Source organism: Indicator indicator, chromosome 1 (genome assembly GCF_027791375.1).
Source record: "Indicator indicator isolate 239-I01 chromosome 1, UM_Iind_1.1, whole genome shotgun sequence".
Classification (NCBI taxonomy): Eukaryota; Metazoa; Chordata; class Aves; order Piciformes; family Indicatoridae; genus Indicator; species Indicator indicator.
In genome coordinates, this window is record NC_072010.1 from 131114515 (window position 1) to 131129997 (window position 15483).

The 15483-nt window shown below is 51.0% G+C and overlaps 1 protein-coding gene across 2 annotated transcripts in view; it reads right to left on the reverse strand.

The window, feature by feature from the left end:
- Window positions 1-934: 934 nt before the first annotated feature.
- Window positions 935-15483, reverse strand: part of GLRA2 (glycine receptor alpha 2) — a 101780-nt gene continuing 87231 nt past the window's right edge. For both annotated transcript variants that reach the window (XM_054390967.1, XM_054390977.1), the window contains exon 9: window positions 935-1213. In XM_054390967.1, coding sequence (XP_054246942.1) covers window positions 935-1213 — 279 coding nt within the window. The remainder of the gene's footprint in view (window positions 1214-15483) is intronic.

The window sequence follows — 15483 nt, forward strand, 5'->3', positions numbered from 1 at the left end:
GACATTTCAGATGACAGCCACTTTGAGTCAAGACAGAAACCAGAGGTCTGCCAAGGAGTGATGCTTGCCTACAGGGCTATCGACTGCAGCTACCATGGTGGCGGAACAGAAACTCGACACGAAACGGAGCTACACCTGGAGCGAACAGGTCCTTGCCAAGCAGTGAGGTGTGGGGCAGCATGGCAGGGAAGGTACAGTTTGGCACCTGGAGCTGCATGAAGAACCAGCAGAGACCAAAGGCAGTGAGTGCACTGCCTCCCAACAAAAGGCGAGCAGGAGCCTCACTGCCTGTGGGGTGACAGCTAGCAAAGAAATCACAGAGCACACGAGCCCAGCCCCGGAGGCACAGGGCTGGGCAAGCAGGGCAATAGCCAATGCACAATAGCCACCAGGAGAGCAAAGTAGAAATTGACTTTTTTTTTTTTTCTTTTTCCCCTCTCCCCTGTCAGTAGAAATAATTTACAACCCACAGAAGGACTCCCTGGTGAAACCACTAACTACAGAGATGGTGATGGAATGCAGCTCGGCAGACTTGTTTGAGATAGAAAGGCAACAGTATCCTGAAAGGTTTGGTCCTCTTGCAGCTCACTGCACTGCAGCCACCCCAGTCTCTTGCGGATGCCTCAGGAGCGATGTTTGGATTCTGATTCCCTTCTGCTTTGAGAGGTGAGATCCTGGTGACAAAGCTGGGTACAGTTTGGCCCCACCTGGAGATGCCTGACCGCTGCTGAACCTGGAAGAACAGAACTGAGAGCACAGAGTGGGACCCTCCTTGGCTGGCCTCACGCTTCCCACACAATCTGAACTTCTTTTCCTCTCACTTTCTCCTTGGTGCCCTGGGTGTGGGGGGAAAGAAAGCCTCGGTCCAAAGGACAGACAGACACTTCCCTGGGTGTGTCCCTCGGGCTCAGCAGTCCTGGTGGCCCCCAGCTGCCTATTTCTTGTGGATGTCCTCGTGGCGAATGATTTTGTAGGTGATCCAGTAGAAGATGTTGAAGATGAGGAAGGCGAGGGGGAAGGCGGCACGGGAGATGGTGTCGATCCTTTTGGCACGGTCAACAAACTTCTTCTTGATGGACTCTGCGTCCTTTGGCGCTGCTGGGGGCGGGTTGGGGGCAGCAGCCTTGACTGCTGTGCCGTCTTTCACTTGGAGGCAGTGCCCCATGCCATAGCCACTGAAGTTGAATCGGCTGTCACGAGCAACTTCGTCCTCCTGGGGGTGAGAAACACAAGTCATACCCACAGCCCCCTGGCTATGGAGCAGGCTGTGCACACGAGCAGCTGAGCTGCTCCTCTCCACATCACCTGAGAAAACCGCCTGGTTATGTCAGGAGACCAAGTCCAGGTCTCCAAGGCAAGCAAGTGACTAAAACTCACCGGCAGAAGAGAACCTGACATGGAAATGAGGTGACTGCAGCGTGGGTGAGCCTGAGTTTTAACTTCTCTAGCCATGACTCAGCTTAGTTCCCTAAGCAGCAAGCTGCAGCCCCACAGGGAAGAGACCTGACTCCACACATTTCCCCTTGCTCTCCCTGGGTTGGTGGTTGGGAGGTCATGTTGACAGCAGGGAGTCTGCTCCAGCCAGGCTGAACTGATGACCCAGGGACCCCAGCTCCTGGCCATGGGTATCCACTGCTCAACCTCACCTTAGCCTCACCCCTCTGATCTACAACACACAGGTGGTCAGAGCCCCCTGCTCACAGCAGTGCTCTGACAGCCAACACTCCAAAGAGCAGAGAGGCTTTAGTGGCAGGCAGGAGTTCAGTGCCACAGAGTAAGCTACCACAGCCCCATGCTCAGCCAGACTCTCTGGGCTGAGTGGGCAGTGCTGATCTGTGGGGAGGTGAGTACCACCCCACAACACTGTGTGAGGAGAGGTTTGTGGCTGTGCCAGCACATGTTCCCTGCTGCCTTTGCTCTCTGGTGACACAGTACCACACAAGTTCAGCTGCTGGCAGCCTTCCACCAGGGATTCAAACCCAACAAACAAGCAGCTCTACTCTTTTCCATCCCAGAAGAGGTGAACTGTAGGGACAGTAGCTTTCCCTAGTTACAGACCTTCTCCTCAACCAACAAGTGCTTCACTGCTGACTTGAAATGACAGTTTCTTGGGCTCCCAAGGAGTCCACTCACTCACAGGGAACACTCCCTCCTCTCACTGGAGAACCAGGGGCTGCATGAAACAAAGCCATCAGAGCAGGAGGGTGTTGAGGAAGGAAGCATCAGCTGAGCTGGCGGTGGGGAGGGAGGGACATTTCACAGTACCACAGTACATTAGGGTTTGGAAGGGACCTCCAGACCAAGCCTCCTGCAGAGCAGGAGCACCCAGGGTACTCTGCACAGGAAAGCATCTAGGGGGGTTTGGAAAGTCTCCACAGAAGGAGATTCCACAACCACTCTGGGCAGCCTGCTCCAGGGCTCTGCCACTCTCACTGTAAAGAAGTTTCTCCTCATGTTGAAGTGAAATCTTCTCTGTTCAAGCTTGAACCCATTGTCTACTGCACACCACCCAAAAGAGCTTGGCCCCCTCCACTTAACACCCACCCCTCAGCTATTGATCGACATTGATCAGATCCCTCTCAGCCTTCTCTTCTCCACACTAAACATTCCCAGGGCTCTCAGTCACTCTTCATAGGGAGATGCTCAAGTCCCCAGATCATCCTCGTGGCTCTCCCTTGGAGTCTCTCCAGGAGGTCTCTGTCTCTCTTGAACTGGGGAGCCCCAAACTGGACACAGGATTGCAGGGGTGGTCTCACCATTGACCCTGTTCATGATGTAACTCACTGTGTTCTTCACAGAAGGACCTCTTTCAATAATTGCATTTCTCTCTCTGCCCAGCTCCAGCACTGGGCTTGAAGGTATCACCAGAGCTGCTCTCCTTGCCTTGGAGGTGACACACCAGTGAGCAACCAGCAGTGTGATCTTTGGCTACTGATAGTCACTCTGACTGCTGATGACAGGAGGACAGGCAGGGCACAATGCTTCTGAGCCCCAGCACTCCAGCTGGGAACTGCTTCACAGCAGTCACACACAGACAGTCTCCCCCTGTGCTGTTTGGCAACTCAGTCACTGGTCAAAGAGTCCAAGTGACTCTGCAAACCTCTCTGCCATTATTTTAATCAGATACAGATGAAACTTACTCATTTTAAACAGACAGGATCTGCCCTTCTTCACTCCCAGCCCATTTGCCTTTTTACCAATTTAAAAACCCAACATCAAAGTCTGGAAGATGCAGGAGTGGCAGAATGCACTGCCACTGAGGTCTCTGGCCTGATCCTTCTGCAGTCCTGCAGAGACTGGAGCCATAACTCAGTCTGTCCTTGATAAGCACACAGGGGAAATGGTCACAGAGCAGAAAGAGAAACAGGAAATAAATAAACCGCAAGATGGAAGTGGTCCTCTGCTGGCTGCCTCTCAGCTGTTCACACTCCTGAGTCTTTTAGAGGAATGATCCTTCGAAAACTATGGACAGTCCCTGAGATCTGGGCAAGTGCTTCCTACAGACACTTTTCCTGCAGCTTAATGTGGGTTAGCTTATGGCACCCTAATGAGCACACTCAGGTGTTGGCTTTGAGCAATTTTCATCAAATAGGAATTATTTTTTGTCCTCGATTTTTAATTCCCCTGTCTGAATTCAGGCTGGTTGTGTGCTCTACAGAGCAATGGCTTTCGCTTCTCTTGGCCTGGCTTTGCAGCATGCAAATCAGGGAGGTTATATTTCTGACCTGGTTTTCCTGCTTCATCATCCTCCTTTGTAAAGCTTTTATCTCTGCTCCATCAAGTCTAGGATGTGATTCACAGCACCAACCTCACACCAAAGCAATTAGGGTTGGCCAAAAACGTGCCTTGCCTGCATAGTTTCTGTACAAGGCATTCTGAAGTGCCTGGTCCTGACCACTTCTAAATGCTCACTGCCAGCCTTGACTCAGCCTTCACGATAAGGAACACGAGAGGGAGGCTACAGAGTGTGTTTAATTTACTCTCTGATGTGATTTGTTCATTTGATTTTGCTACTCTTTTCCCAACATATGGTAGGCAAAGGGTTTAAGAGACTATCTGGTTTAATTACATTTCAAGGACAGAGGAGATTAAATTTGGGTGTAAGATGGAGCATGTCAGCATTGGTGAGCATAGAGTTAGAAACCCGTTGCAAGTTCAGACTTCCATTTAAAAAAATGGGATGAGCAGGAATGAGACACCAGACTAGAGCTGGAGACCTAATTGCTGAACTATCTTTATGATGTGGGGACAGCTCCCATCCAACAGCACTCCCCCTAATTCACAGAATCACAGAAAGTTAGGGGCTGAAAGGGACCTTGAAACCCCCCTGCCTGGGCAGCATCACCCAGAGCAAGTCATGATGGAGCTTTGCCAAGACAGTTGTGCTCCTGTGGTTTCAGTTCCCAAGGGTCACTGAACATGTGGGTGAAGGTTGTTCAACTGAGAAGCACATCTGGACTTGCAAATCCCCTTTAGCTCCCCACTAAAGGCTCTGCCAAAGCTCTATGAAGAGCTGACGAGAGGGAAGGTCCTTTCATAGAGGAACTGTTTAAAAGGCAGCACTGAAGGTCAGGAGTCAGAGCTCCACTCAGTAACTGAAGGAGTGGGGGAATCCCCACGAATCTGGGTGAGAATCAGTAGCAAGGGAGAGGTTTATAAGGGAGCTGGGGAAAGGCAGGCAGGTGAAAGGGACAAGCCTAAGCCAGGCTTTCCAGAAGGATTTCTAATCCCTGAGTGAGCAGGTAACAAAATGGCAGCAAATTAAACCCAGGCTTGATAAGTACAAGGTAAAGCACTTTGCAAAAGATAACCCTAATTACACACAGACAGTAATGGCTTCAGAATGAGTTCTTTCCCAGGTGGGAGCCTGGGGAAATTACCATGCAGCTGATTCCGACAGTATTAGTCTCCTGCTCAGCAGCAGGCAGGCAGCTGGCAAATGAAACAGAAAATGTCACTCTGCCCACCTTATCTGCTCCCAGGGGGACCAGACTTGGAGCACAAGGAGCACTCCTGGTCTCTCAGACTCAGTAAAGAGATAGCAGAACTAGATACAGTTCAGAGAGGAGCAGCAAGGGTGATGACAAATTTTTCTGCATGAGGAAAAACAAAGTAGATGAGATGTGCTCATCTCAGAAAAGCTGAGCTCGGAGAGGACATCACAGAGATCATTAAACTGGGACTAAGACTACTAAATGGAAGGAAGAGTGAGTGGTGACCCTTCAGTGCTGGATGATCTTTGAGGTCTCTTCCAACCAGATATATTCTGTGAAAGTTGGTAGGTTCTGTTTTGAGGGAGTTCTGTGGTGGTTTGGGTGTTTCTCAGTGCAGGAAAGGCTAGACCATAATAACACCATGAAGGAGAAAGGAGAATTTCTTTGTTTAAGGGAGTGACATCTTGCTGTGTGTAAGGCATTGTGTGAGAACATTGCAGATTCACAGAGCCATCTGCAAGTGCATCCTTGGTTGCTTGTTTCCAGAAGGCAGCAGAGTCCATCTGGGTTTGTCTCAGAGCTATTGAACATAATTTGTCTCAGGATCCACACCTGGCCACTGCTGGAGAAAAGGCCCTGGAACAGGGGACACTCCTCACTGCATAGGGCATGTCCTATGGAATCACAGAATGGATCTGGCTGGAAGAGAGCTCCAAGCTCATGCAGTCCAACCCTCAACCCAGCACTGAAGGGCCAGCACTAAATCATGTCCCTAAGCACCAGGCCCACACCTCAGGTCTCCCACCTCCTGCTAACACGCTGGGACCTGGAGCCAGTGTTGCAGGTTCCTGCATTTCTCTGGTTTTCAGTACCCTGAGCATCCTGGTGTTCTCTCCACGTGGTCTGCTTGAGGTTGAATCTTGCTAATCCAGAAAGAAAAGACTCTTACACAGCAAACCTCTGTCTTCTGGTTTCTTAGATGGAGATCCAAAGGAAGATCAGAAAAAAAAGGCTCTTACACAGCAAACCTCTGTCTTCTGGTTTCTTAGATGGAGATCCAAAGGAAGATGGAGGAAGCTTTGGTTGCATTGGGCAATAAGTAGGTCACTAACAAACTTCTTTGGTTTGTTCCTCCCGGAAGAGCTCTGGGGCTAAGCTTGCTTCCATCAGGTCCCATTCCCAGTCCTTCTAAATTCAGGCTTCAGGCTTGTCACTTTCTCACCTCAATCCTACCCAAACTATGGATCAAACCCTTCCCAGAATTTGGTCTAAATATCATTTTTCCTAAATATTCACCAAGATGTTTTCCTGAAAAGAGAAGTCGTCTCTCCCCAGATCTACTGCAGATGCTTCTCCACCAGGCCCCCCATCCTGCCTGGCAGGGAGCTGTTCTCCTTTCCTGCCTCTCTTCACACTGATGTTTCTGATTTCCCTCTCACTTGGCCACTCAAGCCTTACCAAGTCTGTGCAAAGCAGACCTTGGATTATAAATAGCAGCCACATCTTAGTTCATGGAAGAGACATCGGTCACTGTTGTCTCTGGAAAGGGCTTCCAACAGACTCATTTCGGTTTGCTTCAGAAAGCTGTGTGTGATAATGTTTCCTGTCTCCACCAAACAGCAGAGGAGTCTCTGGAGCAGGAGCCATTTGCTGCCTCGCTCTGTGAGAACAGCAATGAGCTGCTGTTAATGCCATAATGAAGCGGCAGTTCCTGTGCCTGCACCCTCTCCCTGCAGCCACTGAGCATTAGCCAACTGAAAGAGGAACATAATTTAAACATGGAGTGAAGCAAAAGCATCCTCCTGCCTTGAGAGAGCTTTAAATTGAACCTACACTTCCCAAAGATTCCCTCAAGAGTGAAGAGCATGCAGCCAGTGAAGGTGACCAAGCTGTTACCAAATCCTCTGCTTTTCCTGTTCCTCTCGGTCTTGCAGCCACAGGTAACAGAAATGTCTTCCTAAACCCCATGGCTGATATAGAGCACAATTAATATTGCAGCTGTGGGGAAGGGAGGGAGAAGCAGGGGAGCTGCTGCTTTGCAGAGCATCATAGATGTTACAGCAGAGACTTGCAGCTCCTCAGTAACTGCAGCTCTGCTCCTGACACAGTGTCTCCCCTTCCCCTCGTCTTCCAGTGGTGCCTGGGAGCACCAGACACAGTGATCTGTGCATGGCTTGTGAGCATCGCTTGCCTGCATATGAAACTCTCTCAGGACACTGAAGTCTGGAGACCTGATTGCTCCTGGGGAACTCTCTTGCCAGGCTCTGTGATGAAAGCAGAGGTGTGCCAGTTCAGCAGCAGCAATGGCGCATGAGGCTGCTTTGCACCAGACATGTGCATGGCCTAGGGCTGAAGGGTGAACTGCCCTGACCAGAAATCTCTCAGACACAGGGCAGCTAACTGCTGGCTGTCTACAAGCAGGGCTGAGCAAACTGCAAAGCTGGTGCTCAGCTATGGGATTGTGGCTGCCAGGACATGCAGTGGTGGTTGACTGGCACATCAGAGCACAATAAGGCAAAGCAAGACTCTGCTAGGATCTGAGACCCTCAAACAGATCAAACATATCACACCCTTCCCCCTTCCTCTCACCTCTGCAGAACATCTGCCCCAGGAGAGATGAGACAGAGCATAAGAGACTCTCTCTGCACCTCCTCACAGTACTGTTCAAGCCCCAACCTCAGACCTGAGCACTCCGCTGCCCTGAGATCTGCTGCATGGCCAAGGCTGCCCAGCAGGTCCTGTCCCAGGATAAGGGTGCAGGGTGTCCCTGGATGTGTGGCACAGGGGCACCTCAGCTCAGAGCCTCCTGGTCAGGGATTTGGCTAGCTGAGGATCCATCTCCCCAGGGCTTTTCCCATCAGGTTCTCTGGCACTTCTCTCCAAGAGGGAGAAGAGTTTTTGTTGCACCTTTGGGAAATACCTAACTGGCCTCTGCCTCAGCTGTGACAGAAGACTTTGTGGAGCACCCTCACCCCTGCCTGTGGCACCTCAGAGTGCCTCATTTGCCATTAGGGCAACATCAGAAAATAACCAAAAGGCAAATACTGCACCTGTGCATGCAGGGCCCAGGACGGTCATTCGCTCTTTGATTGGTGCAGATCACCCTCTAGAAAACGTTATTGCTCCTGATTTTTGCAGGCTCAGGTTCTGATTCCCTCAGCTCCTCCAGTGTTTGGGCCACCCTGCAGCAGGCCTGAGACAGCAGACACCACCTGTGCCAGGGCTGGGGATGAAGCACTGGGACCTGTTGTGTCTGTGCCCCCTGCTGAGCACTGGCTGTCTCCCACTTGCTGCTGGCAAGGAGGAGGGGAAGGAAGAAGTTTCTTTTGCTCTCAGGGGGTCTTCTCCTTCAAGCTATTTGCTACAGCAAGCACCCAGAGCAAACCCCACCAAATGCAGATGGATACCACCAGAGCTTTCTCAAACATTAACGCATTTAATTTATGCAAATACTGCACAAAATGAATTAAATATTGCAAATTATATTAATAATTTAACTTCTGCAGCTAAAAATAGCCCAGAATATTTGAATAATCTTAAAGTGCTCCCATGCAAATTTGATGTGTGTTGTGCATGGCTGTAGCTCCCCAGGAGACAGCCCAGCTACTAACTCAATGCTTTCCTCTCCCACTTAGCTGTTCTCAGTACCAGACTTCAAATGAACAATGTTTTGAAGGTGGTTTTCCTTCCTTGTCTTCCATGACACAAATCATCCTTTCTCTGCCTGTCACTTAGTCCTGGGTCTGGCCAAGATCTCAGCCTGGGTTTGCCAGGCTGCTTTTGCAGGGCTCTGAAGCCTGACTGGGCCACACCAAGAATTTACCAGCTACCTGCACTCCAGGCTCGTGTCTGAAATTAAACTGTTGCCCCTTAGAAGCAGCTTGGCTGTTGGAGTGTGTCAGAAATTGTCCAAACAGGCCTCTGCACCTTCCTTTACACTGGCTACTCTGGAGGTTGCTCTATGAGACTGCTAGCACTGATTAGCAGCAAAAGCAGCATTCACCACGGTGTGAGCAGCCACAGCACTGGATGCTAGAGGAGCTTGAGACTGCAACCTGTTCACAGATTTGGGGCAGGGGGGGTCTCATCAGGTAAGGAACAAATCCACAAATCCTACAAGGTCACTGAAAGTGTGGATAGAAAGGATAATGGAGCAGTATTTAATTCCAAACTAAATCTGGTTCCCTTTCCAGAGGGTTTGACACTGCACTGCACACCATAAGCACAGCCCCTGCCTGCACCACCCCTGGAGGGGATGTGTACCTCTGGGCACCTCTTACATTCAGCCATCCAATGCCTCTCCTGTTCCCTAAAGGCATTTGGTAATGGGAAGTGAGAATTCCTGGGTTCCAGAGCCAGGTTAGGGGCTCTCTCCAGAGCATTTATCAAACTCCAGCTGAAGGGACACAGCTCTGAGCAGCAGAGATGCAGAGCATATGGGCAAGGTTCATTAAACCTGCCCAATCCTTTCTGCCCATGAACAGACCCTTTGGTGGGGTGCTGGCACCTCTCCAGAAGGACCATCTGCCCAGGCCAGTAGCTAAGCAACAGATTGCCTGGTGGTGGAGTTTTATTACTCAGCCACAGTGATTAAAGGACAAGCTGAGGCCACAGATTGACCAGCACCTGTAAGACAAGTCAGCCCTGAGAGACAGATGCAGGCAGCTGAACCAGGGAGTGTGGCTGCAGCAGTGAGGAGGTGCTCTTGGAAGAGGAGCTCAGACGCTTCTTGGAACTCTGGTTTTGCTCAAGAGTATCAAGGAGAAGGAGAGCAGAAATGTTTGACCATCCAGAGGAGAGAGTGCCAGAACAGCACCAAGATAAAGGGTTGCTATGCCAGCAGCCTTCCTGGGCTGTGTGTTATGTGTTTCATCCTCTCTGTGCCCTGGAGGAATTCTAAATCAGTGTTTGCAGTGCTGGAGCTCCAGAGAAGTCTGTCCTTGAGTATACTGAAGAGGTCAGAACTCACTTTGAGTGTCTATAACCACTTGACCTTCAGGTCCTTCTTTTGGGGGTGGGGGGCTAACACCTGGGGAGAGATTGTGTGCAGGTAATATGACAATGAGCTGGAGAATGAAGCAGTACAGGAGCTCTCCAAGACACAGGGAGACCTGTCAGGGCAGGTTTCTGCTTTACTGGGCACCCAATAGCCTCATGAGTAGCAGACAGGAGGCCTCTGCCAGGCTCAGACAAGGTGATGGCTTTGGGGGCTGCCCAATAGGATATCCCACACAGTGCATTTGGAGTGAGTGGGAATCACTCTGCTCTGCTTGTCCTCTGTGATGGAAACAGGAATGGGGGCTTGAAGCCACTGTTGTGAAACACTGGCAAAATGATGAAGGAAATGGCATTCAACAACTGCTCCTCAGAGTCACAGAATGGTGAGAGTGGAAGCAACCTCTGGAGATCATCCAGTCCAAGCCCCCTGGTAATGCAGCTGTGCCTAGAGCAAGCTGCACAGGGAGGCTGAGAAGGGCTCCAGAGGAGACTGCACAGCCTCTCCGGGCAGCCTGTTGCTTCCCTGGCTCCTCTTCTCTCTTTTTTTGACTCCTCCTCTGTTGTTCCCCACCACATATTCTTCCTCACTAATTCCCAGCTCAGCTCTTCCCTGCTTGCTCTGTGCTGCTTTCACCCTCACTGATTTTTAAATGCATGACCTCCACCTTCTGCTTGCAAAACTCAGTTCCTTCCTCAACCTCTCTCTGTTCTTTGTGGATGAAAGAGAAGACAAACCACAAAAGCAGAGCCCAGCTCTGAGCAGAGAGGGGTCAGTCAGACTTTTAAGGATCAACAGGAAATAGCTGATTTGATGTATTTGTTTTTGTAAAAATAAAACCCTTCCCCTTTTGGATCTCCACAGAGCTCCTCCTTGCTCAGAGATTCCAGCACCACAAAGCACTCAGAGCTGTCCTGCTGCTCCTCTCCTGCCCTATGAGGAGAGGCTGAGGGAGCTGGGACTGTTTAGCCTGGAGAAGAGGAGGCTCAGGGGTGACCTCGTTGCTGTCTACAACTACCTGAAGGGAGGTTGTAGCCAGGAGGGGGTTGCTCTCTTCTCCCAGGCAACCAGCACCAGAACAAGAGGACACGGTCTCAAGCTGCGCCAGGGGAGGTTTAGGCTGGAGGTGAGGAGAAAGTTCTTCACAGAGAGAGTGGTTGGCCATTGGAATGGGCTGCCCAAGGAGGTGGTGGAATCACCATCCCTGGAGGTGTTCAAGAGGCAATTGGACGTGGCACTTGGTGCCATGGTTTAGATAGTCATGAGGTTTAGGGTGACAGGTTGGACTCGATGATCTTTGAGGTCTCTTCCAGCCTTCTTGATTCTATTCTATTCTATTCCTCTACTCTGCTGCTCCTGACACACAACCAGGCCCCACTGCTGTCACTGACAGCTGCAGAGCCCATGGGCAGTCTGCTAGCCCATCAGCACCATCCTGCTAGCCTATCAGCACCATCCTGCTAGCCCATCAGTACCCTCTGTCATTATTCTGACTGCCCAGAACATGGAACACAAAACATTGGGAGGCTTTGGAGAGCGACCCCAAGGAGCGCTGCAAAGCCAGCAGGAGGCTCTTTGCTTTTGCTCCGAGTTCAAAGCTGGGCAGGAAGAGCTCCTGTCAGCACGTGGTGCTCTGCTCTGCTGCACACCAAGGAGTGCAGGAGGATGTTCAGACAGCAGCAGAGGAAAGCTTTGGCAGGCTCTGGAATGCTCCTCTGGCAGGTCCAGTCACAGCAGGACCATCTGCTTGTTCTTACTTGTGCTAAATTTAAACCACTCTGCCCATTTCTGTGTTAGTTCAGATACCACCTGGAGGAAACTGTGCTGAACAGATAAGCAATGTTTGGGCTTTGTGACTTATCTTTAGCAAACAGTTAGCAAATGCTTCCCCAGCTGCTCTCAGCTCTGTTCTTAGAGCAAGGAGTTCAGAAATCAAGAGCATTGATCATGTTATCTTTGCATCCCTGCAGGAATGGCCCTGGCTTGCAGTTCTAATGCTGTTGCCCTCAGTCTTGGCCCATTCAGACCTGGAATTCTGACAGACTGCAAGGTGACCAGATGCTCACAGAGTCCGGGACATCCTCAACTAGATCAGGTTGCTCAGAGCCCCATCCAGTCCCACCCTGCACGTTTCCAGGGATGAGACCTCTACCACCCCTCTGATCAACCTGTTCCAGTGTTTCACTGCCCTCGTGGTAAAAAATTTCTTCCCAACATCTCCTGTGAATCTATCTGCCCTTGGGTTAAATTCAGAACCTCTTGTCCTATCACCACAGGTCCTACTTAGAAGTTTGTCCTCATCCTTCTTATCAGCCCCCTTTAAGTATTGAAAGGCCACAGTTGGATATGCCTGGAGCAACTCCAACGCCCTTCAGCCTTTCCTCACAGAAGAGGTGTTCCAAGCCTCTCCTGTTCACCTGCTTGCAAAGCTCTCTGGCTTGCCTGGAGCCTGGACCCCAGTACAGCACAAGAAACCTGGTGTTGTTACAGGAGTCCAGACAGGTGATGTCTGTTGGTCTCCCCTTGTCCACTGAGGTAGTTACACCATCACAGAAAGCCAGCAGGCTGGTCAGGCAGGGCTTGCACTTGGTGAAGTCAAGCTGGCTGCCTCCGATCCCCTCCCTGGCCTCTGTGTGTTCCAGTAGAGCTTCCAGGAGGATCTGGTCCATGATCTCCCCAGGCACAGAGGTGATGCTGGCAGGTTCGTTCCCAGGTCCTCTTTTTCACCCTTTCTAACAACAGGGACAATGTTTCCCTTCTTCCAGTCCCCAGGAACTGCACCTGACTGCCAGGACTTGAGTGGCTTGGCAACTCCATCAACCAATTCCCTCAGGACTCTGGCATGCATCTCATCAGGTCTCATAGATTTATGCATGCTGAGGTTCTTCAGGTGGTCCTGAACTTGATCTTCCCTTACAGTGGGAGCGACTTTACCCCCCTGTTCCTCACCTAGTGAGGGGGACAGAGCCAGATTGCCAGTGAAAACTGAAGTAAAAAGGATACTGAGTCCCTCAGCCTCCTCTTGCCTGCTGACACCAGCTCACCATTCTCACTCCTCAGAGGGCTGCACTTCCTTTAACTCTCCTCTGCTGCTGATGTCCCTGCAGAACCCTTCTTCTTACTTTGGACATCCCCTGCCAGGCTCAGCTCCAGCTGTACCTTGGCCTTCCTGAAAAAAGCAGGCAGTGACCCTGTGCCCCTGCCAGGCTACCTGTCCCTGCTTCCACTGCCTCTGCAGTTCCCTCTTGCTCTCTGTTTTCACCAGCAGGTCTCTACTCAGCCATGCTGTGCTCTTCCCTTCCTTGCCTGATTTCCTACACCTGGACAGGGAGAGCTCTTGTGCTCCAAGGAGAATGTCCTTAAAGATCTGCCAGCTCTGCTCTGCTGCCCTGTCCCTGAGGACCCTTTCCCATGGGGTCCTACTGACTGACTCCCTAAGGAGCTGGGAGTTTGCCTTCCTAAAGTGTAGAGCCCTGACTCTGCTCCTTGCCTGTCCCATGTCCCATAGGTCATATGAGCTCCATGGCTGGATGGTTTCCTGAGGATCCTGGAGCTCCTTTGCAGCATTTCTGCCTGGCAGTGTGCTGAAGGCTGAAGGGCTGAGTTCTCCCTTCTCTGGGTCTGAGGGGAGCAGGAATTTCAAAGCACAAGCCCACTGAGCCCTCACCTGAGGGGACAGCTCTGGAGGGGGCACTCTGAACGTGTCTGGCACTGTAAATAGATGGATTCCTGCAAGGAACATCAGTGCAAAGGATTGGGCATTTGGTTTGGGGTGATGAAGAGAACCTGGATCACCTGCCCAAGGTGTGACAATTCCAATGACATCTTCATCCCAGCTCACAGCAAAGAACTAAGCCAGGCTCCGTGACTGCCCATACTGCTGCTCTGCCTATCTGACATGATAATTTATAGCACTAGTCACTAAATTGACTCATGGACTGCTCCATTTTCTACTCAGCAGAGCCCTCTCTAACAGCTATATATAACCAGGGAGGGAAAAAAAAGAGAGACAGATCTCTCAGATCATTAGGAGATGAAGCTGTGTTCATTTTTCCTCCTGCTTCAAAGGTTAGGACTGCTGTGATCTTTGTGCCTTGGCAGATGATAGATGGCTGCTGCCTGTCTGCCTTGTCAGCTCCTCACACACAAGCCCAGCACTCACTCCCCACATGCTCCCCTCAGAGGGGCATCCTGCATGGAAGTCACTGTGCTGCTGCCTGCCAGTTTGTGAGGTCCTTGCTTGCCAAACCACAGCTCGCACTGCAGCCACCCACCTGAGGCCTTGCAGCAAACACACAACTCCTGACTGCAGTTCCAGTCCTGCATGCTTTTCTCTTACAGAAAGGAAATCACTGTGCCTCTTAATCCACAGCTCTGCCCCTCTGCTGCTGGTTCCCAAGTGCCTGATTGCTGAGCTAATGGCTCAGGCACGTTGTCTTTAGACTGCATCATGCATTCATGGGCTTTACATCACTGTCAAAGTAAGGACTGGATTAATCCAGGCTCCTCATCTTCGTGTCCAAAAACAGCCTCCTCAGTCCAGCCCCAAGTTAAAATTAGGAGTAAGCTTTAGAGAGGGCTGTAGGGTGGAGGGCAGCTCTCAGTGCTAAGCAAGGATGGAAGCACAGGCAGCTCAGCAGGAGGTTGGATCAGTTACCACATACAAACCTGTGCAGCTGTGTTTGAGCAGCACATCTGTAGCTGGGAGCTGTGCTGCTGCAGGCAGGAGGAGCATCAAAGAGCCTGAGGACACAAAGGGCCTATCACTGTTCCCTTACAGAAGGGTAAATAACTGTTCAGAGACTTCTTGACTGACCTCTGTGCCAGGAGTGTGTGCAAGTCAAGGAGAACTGCAGGGCATAAATCAGAAATACTCAGCTGCAGGTCAGCATATCCACAAAGAGCTATCCTTCATCTCAGGGTCTCCCAGAAGAACAATCCCTCACAGGTCTTCCTTAACCTCATTCCTGACACACTGGGCACGTTACAGCAGGGACTGTTTGAGAGCACCGATTAATATTGCCAGCAACTGTAAATAGCCCAGAGTACTGCTGCTGCCAGCTCTGTCAGCTGGCTCTCAAGGGCTCTCCCGGTCCTGTTCCTTGCCATCCCATGTTCATAGCCTGAAGTGCTGAGCTGCCATCAGCAGCCATCAGCAGCCATCAGCAGCCATCAGCAGCCATCAGCAGCCATCAGCAGCCATCAGCAGCCATCAGCAGCCATCAGCAGCCATCAGCAGCCATCAGCAGCCATCAGCAGCCATCAGCAGCCATCAGCAGCCATCAGCAGCCATCAGCAGCCATCAGCCCAGACAGCTTTCTGTGTCTTCTGGTGCTTTAACCATGCAAGGAGGCTAAAGACTAAGCCTCTTTGCTATGAAGCTTTGCAAGCTGCCAGCACAGAAGATCCCCAGATTCACATGAATTTGGTGCCACTTCCTAACACATCTTCACTGGGATATGGAAGGCAGGAGGAGAGGCCTTGTGGGAGAAGAAAGGTCAGATTTCATGTTTAATATCCCACCACAGTGTGCTGATTATCCCTCCAGCCCTT